The sequence below is a fragment of the Mangifera indica genome, chromosome 8, assembly GCF_011075055.1.
Source record: "Mangifera indica cultivar Alphonso chromosome 8, CATAS_Mindica_2.1, whole genome shotgun sequence".
NCBI lineage: Eukaryota > Viridiplantae > Streptophyta > Magnoliopsida > Sapindales > Anacardiaceae > Mangifera > Mangifera indica.
In genome coordinates this window covers 11,564,995-11,578,139 of record NC_058144.1, presented here as the reverse complement: position 1 = coordinate 11,578,139, position 13,145 = coordinate 11,564,995, and the positions used below count along the sequence as shown (strand labels likewise).

Sequence of the window (13,145 nt, the reverse complement as noted above, 5' to 3'; positions counted from 1 at the left end):
ATGATTTTGCCCCTTTTTCTAACTGAAAAATTGGATAACAATTTAGTCATAAATGAAAAAAATGAATTTTCATATATCGTGAATGATATTTTAAAAATGTATTCAAAGTTAGGTGGGAAATAGTCCTTTCTCCCTAAACTTTTTTTAAATCTAGGAGTGCATGTCTGATACCCATAAAAGAGAAATAGGGCAGCCGTCATTATAGTTGAGTAAATGAAGCCATTTTGAATTGGTGGTAATTTATGATGTACTGAAGTACTGGGAATTCTGTGTACCTAATTTTGACTTTTATATAAGTCGGTTCGCCCTCTTTCATGAATGTCCGACTTCTGATTTATCTCTGTACACATTTCATGTTGCAGATAATTAATTTCGTAATAATTTCCAAAAGAAAAAAAAAAAAAAGGTATTTTCGATGATAACATCAATTACACATCACTCCATGCTCGCCAGTTCATCCTTTTCATTAGGTGGGGTTTGATCGATAACATTCAAATTAGAAATTTCTGTATGTAATGAATATGGTAATTGGTAAAAGAAAATCTTACAAAATTAGATTAAGGTACAGATAAATATTAAGAAAAAATTTGCAAAAATTGTTTCATTGCTTTTAAAAAGGACAAATAACTTATTCTCACGCAAGATGTAGTGTGAACTTAAATTTTTATTTGTTAATTTTTAAACATTTAAATATTTTTTATCTATTAAATTTTATTATTATCGTAAAAGATAAAATTATTATTTAAAAAAATTACCTCTTTTTTAATCTTAATTTTAAAAACTTACAATTCTTTTTTAACTATATATTTTTTAGGTTTAAAAACTAACCTTTTTTTTTTTAAGTTTAGGGTTTACAACTTTCATATTTTTTCCATTCAAAGCTGCTCCCCAACCTTCTCAAAAATCTCAATTTCAACAACCCTTCCACTTTCAACTTTTTACACATTCCGACGACCTTCTTTCGTCGACTCTTCTGCCCGAGACCATGCCTCCCTTTCCCTCCGGTGTCAGCCCAACCTCTCTTTGTAACAGAGTATCTTTCCCTCAATGCAATAGCTCTCCCTATTGTCATGCAACTTTCGTTCATCATTTACGAGCATGTCGCACGGGTTCCCTTCTAGTAGCTACTCACGTTTCTCTGTCGGCTCTTGAGATCTCTGGATGTGTTCCCTCAACATGCCTTGATTGATGATAGAGACAACGTCTTTGTCTAGAGATGAAAACGCTTCTTCGTTGGTTGGTCCAGAGAGAAATGGGACGGAGATGGATGTCGATAGCTTGGACTAGATACAGGAGATGTCAAAGACGAAGAGAGAAGGTCGTTGGGGGTAATCTGGAAACTGAATCTGAAGTGGAGTGAAACTGAGATTTTTTATAAAGTTGGGGTAGCTATGAATAGGAAAATGTGGAGGTTATAAACCCTAGACTTAGGGGTAAAAAATGATTTTTTAAACCTAGAAAATATAAAGCTAGAAGGGAATTGTGAGTTTTTAAAATAAGATAAGAAAAGAAGGTAATTTAAAAAAAAAAATATTTAAATTATGATTTTATCTCTAATATTAATAACAAAATTTAATCAATATGTAAATATTTAGGTTTAGAAAATTAATGAATGAGAGTTTAAGTTAACACTAAACCTTGGGTGGAAGTAAGTCTTTTGGCCCTTCAAAATTAGTTTGCTGATTGACTCTTAATTTAATTTCCCAACTAAAATATATTGGCTTATTTACCCCCACTTCATCTCTCATTTAATATTCTAGCTTTAACAATATCGCAGTCAACGTCCAATTTGGAGAAGGATCCTTATCTAAAATATCTCTCATCAACATCCAATTTATTTATTTAATGATCGAAACCCACCCAATTTGGTTTGATAGATAAATCGGGCGGGAGGGTTAAATTTATAACTAATATCCAATTTATATCATATATAAAATATAAAAATTTTTAATTGGATAAAAATGAAAGTTTCAATAGAGGTCAAACATGTGATTTTTACATACAAATACATGACTTTCTGTTTACTCTAATTAATTTTTCACAACTCTTCACAAACATCTTCTCATCCTCATATTTGAAATATTTCAAGCATTTCATCCCATTTTTTGGACTCTCCTTGAACTTTTTGATTAAAATCTCTTCAATCTCTAATATTGAAATCCCTTCAAGCTCAAGTAACAAATACATATTCCTTGATCTAAACAAGTAAGCTAGTCTAGAAGATGAATATGATAAACAAAGAAAGAGAGAAATTGCACGACAAAAATACTGCACTAAAAAACAACCAAGTTAACTTACCAAATGGCATTGAAAATCACTTAAAAAAAAAAAAAAACATGTTGGTTGGCTCAAAAAATAAGTCTGATTACTTAGTATAAATGCTTTCACATAATGCAATCCTATGCACACATTCATCGGTGGAGAATTACAATTTTTACTATTAAATAGGTCTGTTTATACAAATTTATTACACTTTTTAAATATTAAATATTTATATTACAAAGATAACCTAATATCTAAACTATCCAACGACTTCGCCAATCTATTCTTTCACAAATACACAATTTAGAATTTGAGTTTATTCTTAATTTTTTTGGACTAAAAACCCTTTAATCTTTAGATCTAACTAAAAAAAAAACATAACCATCAATAATTAACAATTCAGAATTTGAATTCATTTTTTATGTCTATGCATGACAAAAATATGTTGTTAATGAGATATGACAGGAAAATGTAGGAGTTTTTGTATGATTGAACAATAATCTTGTATGGATTCTACACTCTGATCAAATGCAGAGATATTTTAGGAAGTGTTTAGATTTTGTGGTATATATGTTTAGAATGTAAAAAGTATAGTGAATTTGTAAAGACGAACCTATAAAATAGCAAAAATTTGAATATCCTTTTATATATGGACACTAAGCAAAACACCATTAGTCATAGTTTGCAACAAAACTTACAAAAGGAAAAAGACAATGAAAACATAAATAAATCTCTAAATTTTGCTTGATTTGCAGATGAAAATAAGCACTTTAATTCTCCATCTCCTGCATTATATTATGGAAAAATTTATAATGCTAGAAAGCATAAAGTGGGAAGCAACTCGAAAAGCCTAAAGAAAGCCAGATCCAACAAACCCTCAAATGAAATTTAATGGAGAAAGAGAAAGAGTTATAAGCTCAAAAAATCTGAAGAGATAAAGTGATGTGACTCTCAAGCTAAACTTAGTAAAATCTTTCTGTGTAAGAAACTAAATAGTAAGAAATTAATTAATTCATGCCATGTAAACGCAACACAACTGTCACTCACAAGAAAATCCTGTGACTTAGTCTACCACGTTCAGCTTTTTGTTTAAATTTGCACTAAATGATTCATCTAACTCCTCACCTCCTAACTTCCTCTCATTATTCTCCTTTTTCTTCCTCTTTCTCTCTTCATAGTCTTGACTTTCGCATTCTATTTTACATCATTCTTCTTGTTGTTCTTTTCTTGATCGAGAACAAGTTTTGGACAAAATGACAACGCTAAGTAACCAGGAAGATGATAAGATTATTGAGGAAAAGAAAGAAGAAGGGAAGAAGCCGAACAGAGTTTCGTTGCTGAAGCTATTTACATTTGCAGATTTTTATGACTGTGTGTTAATGGTTTTGGGATCAATTGGTGCAATTCTTCACGGGGTTTCAGTTCCTGTTTTCTTTATATATTTCGGGAAGTTGATCAATATTATTGGTCTCGCTTATCTTGCCCCCAAAACAGCTTCTCACAAAGTTGCAAAGGTATACAAAATTCTTCAAGGGTTGTAAATGAGTTCATCTTCAACTGCCTAACTTATTATTATTTTACATTTTTTTTGCAGTACTCGTTGGATTTTGTATATCTCAGTGTGGCTATTTTGTTTTCATCATGGCTAGGTACGGCCATATTTTGATTTCACCTCTTTTTACCTTATGTTATTTGATTTTAATGGATATATTATAATGTTTTTATGTATGTAAATATAGAGGTGGGTTGCTGGATGTATACCGGAGAGCGGCAGGCTGCAAAAATAAGGATGGCGTATTTGAGGTCGATGTTAAGTCAAGATATAAGTTTATATGATACTGAAGCTTCGACAGGAGAAGTCATTTCTGCAATTACAAGTGACATTATCATTGTTCAAGATGCTCTTTCAGAGAAGGTATGAATCTTTTTTACTTTTACAATAAAATAAAATATAGAATTACCTTCGGATTTAATCTGTATAAATGATTAGTTCAACAACAAAATATGAAATCTTTTGTGAAACGTCATAGTTCGAATAATATGACCTTTCGTATATAAAAGGATAGGACACAAATGGTTAAGATTGATTAACGATATATCATGATAAATTATCTTTGACTTATTTGATACAATAATTGCGAGCTCATAAGTTATTTAAGTTTCACCTTCCTTCACTCTTTCCCGTGATTCAAAATTTTTACCATGGAAGGACTTTAGAGAGATGGAAAATTTATTATGGGTCACTCTCTTCAAATGTCAAATTTTATTTTTTTTAAACACTGTTAAGTAAATTCGATCAAAAGAATGGTTGATACCTTAATTGTTGCTATACACTGTTAAAAAAAGATGAAAAATTAAAATTAAAACGGTGTTCTCGCATGCATGTTAATTATATGGAAATTTATAGGTCTAAATAAAATTGGCAGATAACAAGCATTTATGTTGGGTTGGGTAGTGCGACGAGTCAGTTGAAGCCAGCTCTGGCATCATAAAATCTTGAGTCTCGCAACTTGAAACGAAGGAATTGATGAGGGGTTTTCTTCTTTTATTAATTTGACCGTATTGAACCAGTTGAATTTATGAGGTTTTATTTTATTCCTTAATATTTTAATATTAAATCAGGGAGTTGGGGAGACAAGAAGGCCGTGATAGCAATTATTCTTTCTTCAAACTGTACCACAATATCCGTGGATATTATTATGAAATTTTAGCTATAACTAATTAAATAAAGCCAAGGATTCATTCCTAGGCAAGGAGTCATCTTTTTCTAAATTTTTATTTATTAATTTTAAAAAAATTAAATATCTATTTATCTATTATTTTTTAAATTTATTTATAAAAAATATTTAAAAAACTAAATATTTATTACATTTTCTCTTAGGTTTAAAAATTTAATAATTTTACTCTACATAAAGTTTAATAAATATCATTTTCTCTTAAGATTTTTCCAGTCATCACTATCAATGGCTAAAAATGACAATGTCTGTATTCTCAATCCATCTTTGACCATTACTGACATTCTTCTCTCTAACCATCACTAAGATGAAGATGAAATTGTCTTCATTCGATGATTCATTGTCTTTATCTTTGACGAAGATGAATAATTTTTTATTGATGATCGTCGAGGATGAACCGGGGTGAAGAGAGAAGCTGAGAGAGAGAATGTCGCTATCGGTAGTGGTGATTGAAATAACTTTTAAAAAGTTATTTTTAAAAGTTATTGTTTTTATCTCTAATGAAGAAGAATCATTTTTTTGTTGATGATGGCCAAGGATGAACCGAGGTGAAGAGAGAAGCTGGGAGAGAGAATGTGGCTATCGGTAGTGGTGACTGAAATATCCTTAAGGGGAAAAAGTTATTTTTAAATTTTAGATAGAGTGAAATTATTAGATTTTTTAAAAGGAGAAGTAATAAATTTAAAAATTTTTAAATAATTTTATTAAATAATAATTTTATTCTTGATAGTAATCTTAAAAATTAATAGGTACGTGAATATTTAAATTTTATAAAGTTTACTGTGAAAACTTAAAAAAAAAATTTATTTGGGTGAGAATAAGTCTTTGGCCTTAAATAAACCACATAAAAAAGCCTTCCTGATTAAGTCTACAGGTTCACTTCAAGCGGTGATATTCCGAGGTTGACAATCAACCATCTATGTAGAAAATAGGATTTTCATGCATAAAATCAAGACAATTGTTGGGTATTATTTATTGAATTTTTATGAGGCTTTAGTTTCGAGCTCGTCTGAGCTCGGGGATTTCTGAATGGCTAAAATATTTTGTTGTCTTGCATAATTTCACATACAAAAATGGTGAAGTTAACTTGAACCAAACTCTTCTCATTTGATATTTGGATTGCAGGTGGGGAACTTCATGCATTATATAAGCCGTTTTCTGGGAGGGTTCATTATAGGATTTACTAGCGTATGGCAAATCAGTCTGGTCACTCTTTCAATTGTTCCCTTGATTGCGCTTGCCGGTGGCATCTACGCTTATGTTGCCACCGGTCTCATCGCCAGCGTCCGAAAAGCTTATGTTAAGGCTGGAGAAATTGCTGAAGAGGTAAAACTCACTCGCTAATTTACTTATCATAATACCTTCAACTTGGAAAAATCAGGACACTATTTGTATTTTGTAAATTTGATTGTGCAACTTAATTTCAGGTCATTAGTAATGTGAGAACTGTGCAAGCATTTGCTGGAGAAGACAGAGCAGTGAAATTATACAAAGAAGCTCTGTCAAATACTTACAAGTATGGAAGAAAAGCAGGATTAGCTAAAGGCCTTGGACTCGGCTCCTTGCATTGTGTTCTTTTTCTTTCATGGTCGTTACTTGTTTGGTTCGTTAGCGTTGTTGTTCACAAACACATTGCCAATGGCGGAGAATCTTTCACAACCATGCTCAATGTTGTCATCTCTGGCCTGTAAGTCTGCATTTTTTTAAACATTTCTGCTGCCTATACTTCAATAAAAACTAACACAATTGGAAACTTGACGAGTTTTTTCTTCTACTGTTCAAAAATTGGAAACTTGTTTCGATTACTTTCAGGTCATTAGGCCAGGCAGCACCGGACATTGTTGCATTTGTGCGGGCAACGGCGGCAGCATATCCGATTTTTAAGATGATAGAGAGGGACACAGTAGGCAAAGCTAGCTCGAAAACAGGCCGAAAGCTAGACAAATTGTACGGTCACATTCAATTCAAGGATGTGTCATTCAGCTATCCATCTCGGCCTGATGTAGTTATTTTCAATAAGTTTAATCTTGACATTCCAGCTGGGAAGATTGTGGCTCTGGTAGGAGGAAGTGGTTCAGGAAAGAGCACAGTTATATCTTTGATAGAACGCTTCTATGAGCCTCTTTCTGGAGATATACTATTAGATCGACACAATATTAGGGACCTTGATCTCAAGTGGCTCAGGCAGCAAATTGGGTTGGTTAATCAGGAGCCTGCTCTCTTTGCAACATCCATCAAGGAGAACATTCTCTATGGAAAAGATGATGCCACACTTGAAGATATTAATCGAGCTGCCAAACTTTCAGAGGCTATAACTTTCATTAAGAATCTCCCTGATAGATTTGAAACTCAGGTACTAATGTAAATCCTTTTGCCTCTATGAGGCATCTGACTGAGAATGTTGTCCTTAATGATCAATATGAGATGTGCACTGCAGGTTGGAGAGAGAGGAATACAATTATCTGGGGGACAAAAGCAAAGAATTGCGATATCTCGCGCAATAGTTAAGGATCCATCAATTCTGTTACTAGATGAAGCTACAAGTGCACTTGATGCAGAGTCTGAGAAGAGTGTGCAGGAGGCACTCGATCGCGTGATGGTGGGAAGAACAACAGTTGTTGTTGCTCACAGGCTTTCCACCATTAGAAATGCAGATGTTATAGCTGTTGTTCAAGGGGGAAAGATTGTGGAAACTGGAAGCCATGAAGAGCTAATTTCAGATCCCAACAGCGCATATGCTGCACTTGTTCAACTTCAAAGTGCAGGACCTTTGCAACGCCATCCCTCGCAAGGTCCTACCATGAGTAGGCCACTCAGGTACTTAACTCACATTTCAAGTTTCCAACCTCAGTCATTGGATTGGTGCAGAGTTTTAATCTGTATTCTTAACTTTTAATAGCATCAAATATTCAAGAGAACTATCTAGGACTTCAACAAGCTTTGGGGGGAGTTTTCGTTCTGAAAAGGAAGCAGTGCTAGCTGGTATTGAAGGAATGGATAATGCAACATCACAGCATGTTTCAGGTAAAAGACTGTATTCAATGGTGCGGCCGGACTGGATGTATGGCGTGGTTGGCACCATTGGCGCACTAATTGCTGGAGCTCAAATGCCTCTTTTCGCTCTTGGTGTCTCCCAAGCTCTTGTATCCTATTACATGGACTGGGACACAACATGTCGAGAGGTCAAGAAGATTACAATTCTTTTTGCCTGTGCTGCAGTAGTTACTGTCATCGTTCATGCCATTGAGCATCTCTGTTTTGGTATCATGGGAGAGAGACTTACTCTTCGAGTACGTGAAATGATGTTTTCAGGTAAATTGATCTTTAATTTAAATCTTTCATTACCTTTGATCTCTAGCATTAAAATAAATTCAGGTTCTGATAGTTTGTTTTCCTCCCAGCAATTTTGAGGAATGAAATTGGATGGTTTGATGATATAAACAACTCAAGTTCTATCCTTGCATCGCGTCTAGAAAGTGAAGCAAGTTTGTTAAGGACAATAGTTGTTGATCGTTCATCAATTCTCTTACAGAATGTGGGTTTAGTTGTTGCCTCATTTATCATTGCCTTCATCTTAAACTGGAGGCTCACAATTGTTGTCATAGCCACATATCCATTGATCATCAGCGGCCACATCAGTGAGGTTGCTTTCCTTCCATATTAATTTTTAAAAGCTATGATTTTCAGGGCCACTCTAATAATTGTCTCCTCTTTTTCAGAGAATCTTCATGCAAGGGTACGGAGGCAACTTGAGCAAAGCATATCTAAAAGCTAACATGCTTGCTGGTGAGGCTGTGAGTAACATCCGCACTGTTGCTGCTTTTTGCTCTGAAGAGAAGGTCCTTGATCTTTATGCCCGAGAACTCGTGGAGCCTTCTCGCCGCTCGTTTACTCGCGGTCAGATTGCCGGCTTATTCTATGGCATTTCCCAGTTCTTCATCTTCTCAGCCTATGGCCTTGCCTTATGGTAACATATATTCACTCTAATGCGATCAGCTTTGAAGCTTAAACAGAACATCAGAACTTAAGACTTAATGTTTCACTTTGAGCTGCAGGTACGGTTCTGTTTTAATGGGGAAGGAGGTTGCCAGCTTTAAATCTGTGATGAAATCATTCATGGTTTTGATTGTAACGGCTTTAGCCATGGGTGAAACATTGGCCTTGGTACCAGATCTATTAAAAGGAAACCAAATGGTGGCATCAGTCTTTGAAGTGCTGGACCGCAAGACACAGGTAGTTGGGGACAAGGGTGAAGAGCTAACAAATGTAGTGGGCACAATTGAGCTAAGAGGCATCCATTTCAGCTACCCTTCAAGGCCTGATGTTGTCATCTTCAAGGATTTTGATCTGAAAGTGCACGCAGGCAAGAGTATGGCATTAGTCGGACAAAGTGGATCCGGCAAAAGCACTGTCATTTCTCTTATTCTTCGATTTTACTACCCAACAACCGGGAAGGTGATGGTTGATGGTAAGTTTTTGAAGTTTTTTATAGAACTTTTTTTTTTTGTGCTGTCAAGAATTGATTCTCATTGATCAAAATGTTACAGGCATTGATATCAGAAAACTCAATCTAAAGTCTCTTAGGAAACACATTGCACTTGTGCAACAAGAGCCTGCTCTTTTTGCTACAACAATCTACGAAAACATCCTTTATGGGAAAGAAGGAGCCACTGAAGCAGAAGTGATTGAAGCTGCTAAGCTCGCGAATGCGCATACTTTCATTAGCGGGCTACCTGAAGGATACTCAACCAAAGTAGGCGAAAGAGGGGTTCAACTATCTGGCGGCCAAAAGCAACGAGTAGCCATAGCACGAGCTGTTCTAAAGAACCCAGAAATTCTGCTACTAGATGAAGCAACTAGCGCCCTTGACGTGGAGTCAGAACGCATTGTACAGCAAGCTCTAGAGAGATTGATGCAGAACCGAACTACAGTCATTGTGGCACATAGGCTTTCTACCATAAAAAATGCTGATCAAATATCTGTCATTCAAAATGGGAAGATTATAGAGAAAGGGACTCATTCAAGTCTCATAGAGAACAAAGATGGAGCATACTTTAAGCTGATCAACCTTCAGCAACGGCAACAAGAACAAAATCCATAGTAACAGCAGGTGAGACAAATAAAAACTGGATCGATTTATTATTATTTGGGTGTTTTAATAGATTTCACACCCTGTTGTTTTTCTTTTTCCCGTTTCTTATTTTTGTCCATAAAATGTTGAGAATTTATAGTATTGGAAGCTTTAATTGTTCCTATCCGAATATAATAATTATACATGCTCATTCTGTCATATATGGAAACGGCCTGTTGACCATGCGGCCATTGTTTGGACTCTGAGAAAACAAGTAGGGTGGGTGGAATTTGACTTGTAAATTAACAAGTATTGCATCACTTTTGTTCTTGCTTACCAAATATTTGAGATATGTAAGTTAATCAGTGCCAAATGTAAGTTGTCTTAACCATGTGAAATGTAAAATTTCCTTAGTTTTTGTAGTTTATTTGCTATTTGCAAATGTGCCTTTTGATGCCAAAAGCTTGAGTCAATGGCAAAATTAATCTCTCCTGAGAATTAAAAGACTGAATTTACTTTTGCAATTTAGGTACATATACTATTATTAATTTCTGTATATTGACCTTGAACCTAAAAATGTGGATTTTCAAAATCCTGTTGCACAAATACGGGATAAACATTGTGAAATGGATGTCATGACTATTCGAATGAATAGAGTAGTTTCTTGTTTTTTCTTTTTTCTTTTTAATTAATTCTCTTTATGAGTAGGGATAACAGTTATATTCTAATTGTCTAATTTTCATTTCCATCTTATCTTGTATAAATAATGGATAACTTAAAATAAATAGAGATAGGATGAGAATAAAGATATTGTTATGAATTTAATACACAAATATAAAAAGATAAATGATTAAAAAAGAATTGAGAAGGAGAGAAAGCAATTAAGAGAATAATTTTATATCAGATCCGGACGAAGAGAAGAAGAAGAATAATGAATCTGAAGTGAGGAGAGGGGGGGCTATTTATAGACATTTGGCTGCCCCATTAGTCAAAGAAAATGGCTAAATTTACAGCCAAAATTCCAAGCCAATTTTCCAAGCAAATTAATGCATTCCCATGCTTTTGTCAACATTTACCGCATGTGGTGGAAAATCCACCAGATATGCAACACTCTCCCTTGGATTTTCACAACTTACAAATTATTATATTAACCTTACTAAGGAAAAACCTAGTGGGATAAAAACCAAAGCAAAGGAATATAATTATTAAATGTTATATAAGTTGGCGTTTAACGTGCTTAAACTGCCTCATTAAAAACCTTACTAGGAAAACCCAGTGGGACAAAACCTAGTGAAGAAAAAAATAGTACAGTGCACCTTTTGTCCAATACTTCAAAATTTTGCCTGATGAATGCTCCCCCTGATGAACGCTCCCCCTCTTTGTAATAGGATTAACTTGGTTGCTTGTTGAGCCGCCGCATACCGATGTTATACACTAACTTCTCAAATATTGATGTCTGTAGTGTCTTAGTGAACAAATCTGCAAGATTCTCACTGGATCTTATTTGCTTGACATCAATCTTTTTACTTTGCTGGAGCTCATAAGTGTAAAAGAACTTTGGTGAGATATGTTTGGTTCTGTCTCATTTGATGTACCCACCTCTAATTTGGGCTATTCATGCTGCATTGTCTTCATATAATATAGAAGGAGTGTCTGTTGTAGAAGAAAGACTACATGCATTCTGAATATGATAGATGACAGACCGTAACTATATACATTCTCAACTGGCTTCATGGAGAGCTAAAATTTCTGAATGATTTGAGGATGTAGCAACCAAGGTCTGTTTGGTTGAGCGTCATGATATTGTTGTGTCATTATAAGTAAAAACATATCCCGTCTGTGAACGGGCTTTATGGGGGCCAGAAAGATAACCAGCATCTGCATATCCAACTAAATTAGGATTTTTAGGGGATTTGACAGAAAAGAGTAATCCTAAATCTCTAGTTCCACATAGGTAATGAAATATATGTTTGATTCCGTTCCAGTGGCGACGGGTTGGTGTAGAGCTAAATCAGGCTAACAAATTAACTGCAAAGGATATATCTGGTCTCGTGCATTGGGCCAAATATAATAAGGCTCCAATGGCATTAAGATATGGTACTTCAGGACCAAGTATCTTTTCATCTTCTTCTTTAGGACGAAATAAATCTTTTTACGGATCAAGAGACCGAACAACCATTGGGGTGTTCAAAGGATGAGCATTATCCATATGAAAACGTTTTAATAATTTGTCGATATAAGTTGATTGATGGATAAGTATTTCATTTGAATTGTACTTGATCTGTAGGCCGAGACAATATTTGGTTTTTCCTAAATCCTTCATTTCAAATTCCTTTTTCAGATATTCAGTAGTTTTTGAGAGTTCTTCAAGAGTCTCAATTAAATTCATATCATCAACATAAACTGCTACAATAGCAAATCTTGATTCTGCCTTTTAATAAAGACACACGAGCATATAGGGTCATTCACATAGCCCTCTTTTTTTAAATATTCACTGAGATGGTTGTACCATATACGTCCGGATTGTTTTAATCTGTATAATGATCGTTGTAATTTAATTGAGTACAAGTATCTGGAATTGACCCTTTTTGCTTCAAGTAATTTGTATCATTTAGGAAGTTTCATATAAATTTCAGTGTCTAAATTTCCATACAAATAAGTAGTAACTACGTCCATTAGATGCATATCCAGTCCTTCAGAGACTGTTAAACTGATTAAATATCTGAATGTGATTATATCCATCACAGATGCATATGTTTCATCAAAGTCTATACCGGGTCTTTGGGAAAAACCTTGGGCTACAAGTCTGGCTTTATATCTAGCAATTTCATTTTTTTCATTTTTTTTCTCATAAATACGCATTTATATCCAACGGGTTGTACGTCTTGAGATGTTAGAACGACATGCCCAAACATATGACGTTTTGCTAGAGAAGCTAATTCTGCTTGAATTGCTTCTTCCCATTTAGACCAATCATGTCTTTGTTTGCATTTAGCCATAGTACGTGGTTCAAAATCATCATCATTCAGAATTTTAGTAGCTATTGCAAATGAGAATATATCATCAACTATAATTGT

General features: G+C 34.4%; 1 protein-coding gene across 1 annotated transcript; it reads left to right on the top strand.

Moving 5' to 3' along the window:
- The first annotated feature begins 3,381 nt into the window (after positions 1–3,381).
- On the top strand, positions 3,382–10,409 carry LOC123222315 (ABC transporter B family member 2-like). The gene is made up of 12 exons (XM_044645006.1): positions 3,382–3,776; positions 3,857–3,911; positions 4,002–4,177; positions 6,123–6,323; positions 6,425–6,684; positions 6,810–7,350; positions 7,435–7,814; positions 7,897–8,309; positions 8,399–8,640; positions 8,717–8,964; positions 9,053–9,465; positions 9,545–10,409. The coding sequence occupies exons 1-12, from the start codon at positions 3,516–3,518 to the stop codon at positions 10,096–10,098; spliced, it is 3,744 nt and encodes a 1,247-aa protein (XP_044500941.1). The 5' UTR covers positions 3,382–3,515; the 3' UTR covers positions 10,099–10,409.
- Positions 10,410–13,145: the final 2,736 nt, after the last annotated feature.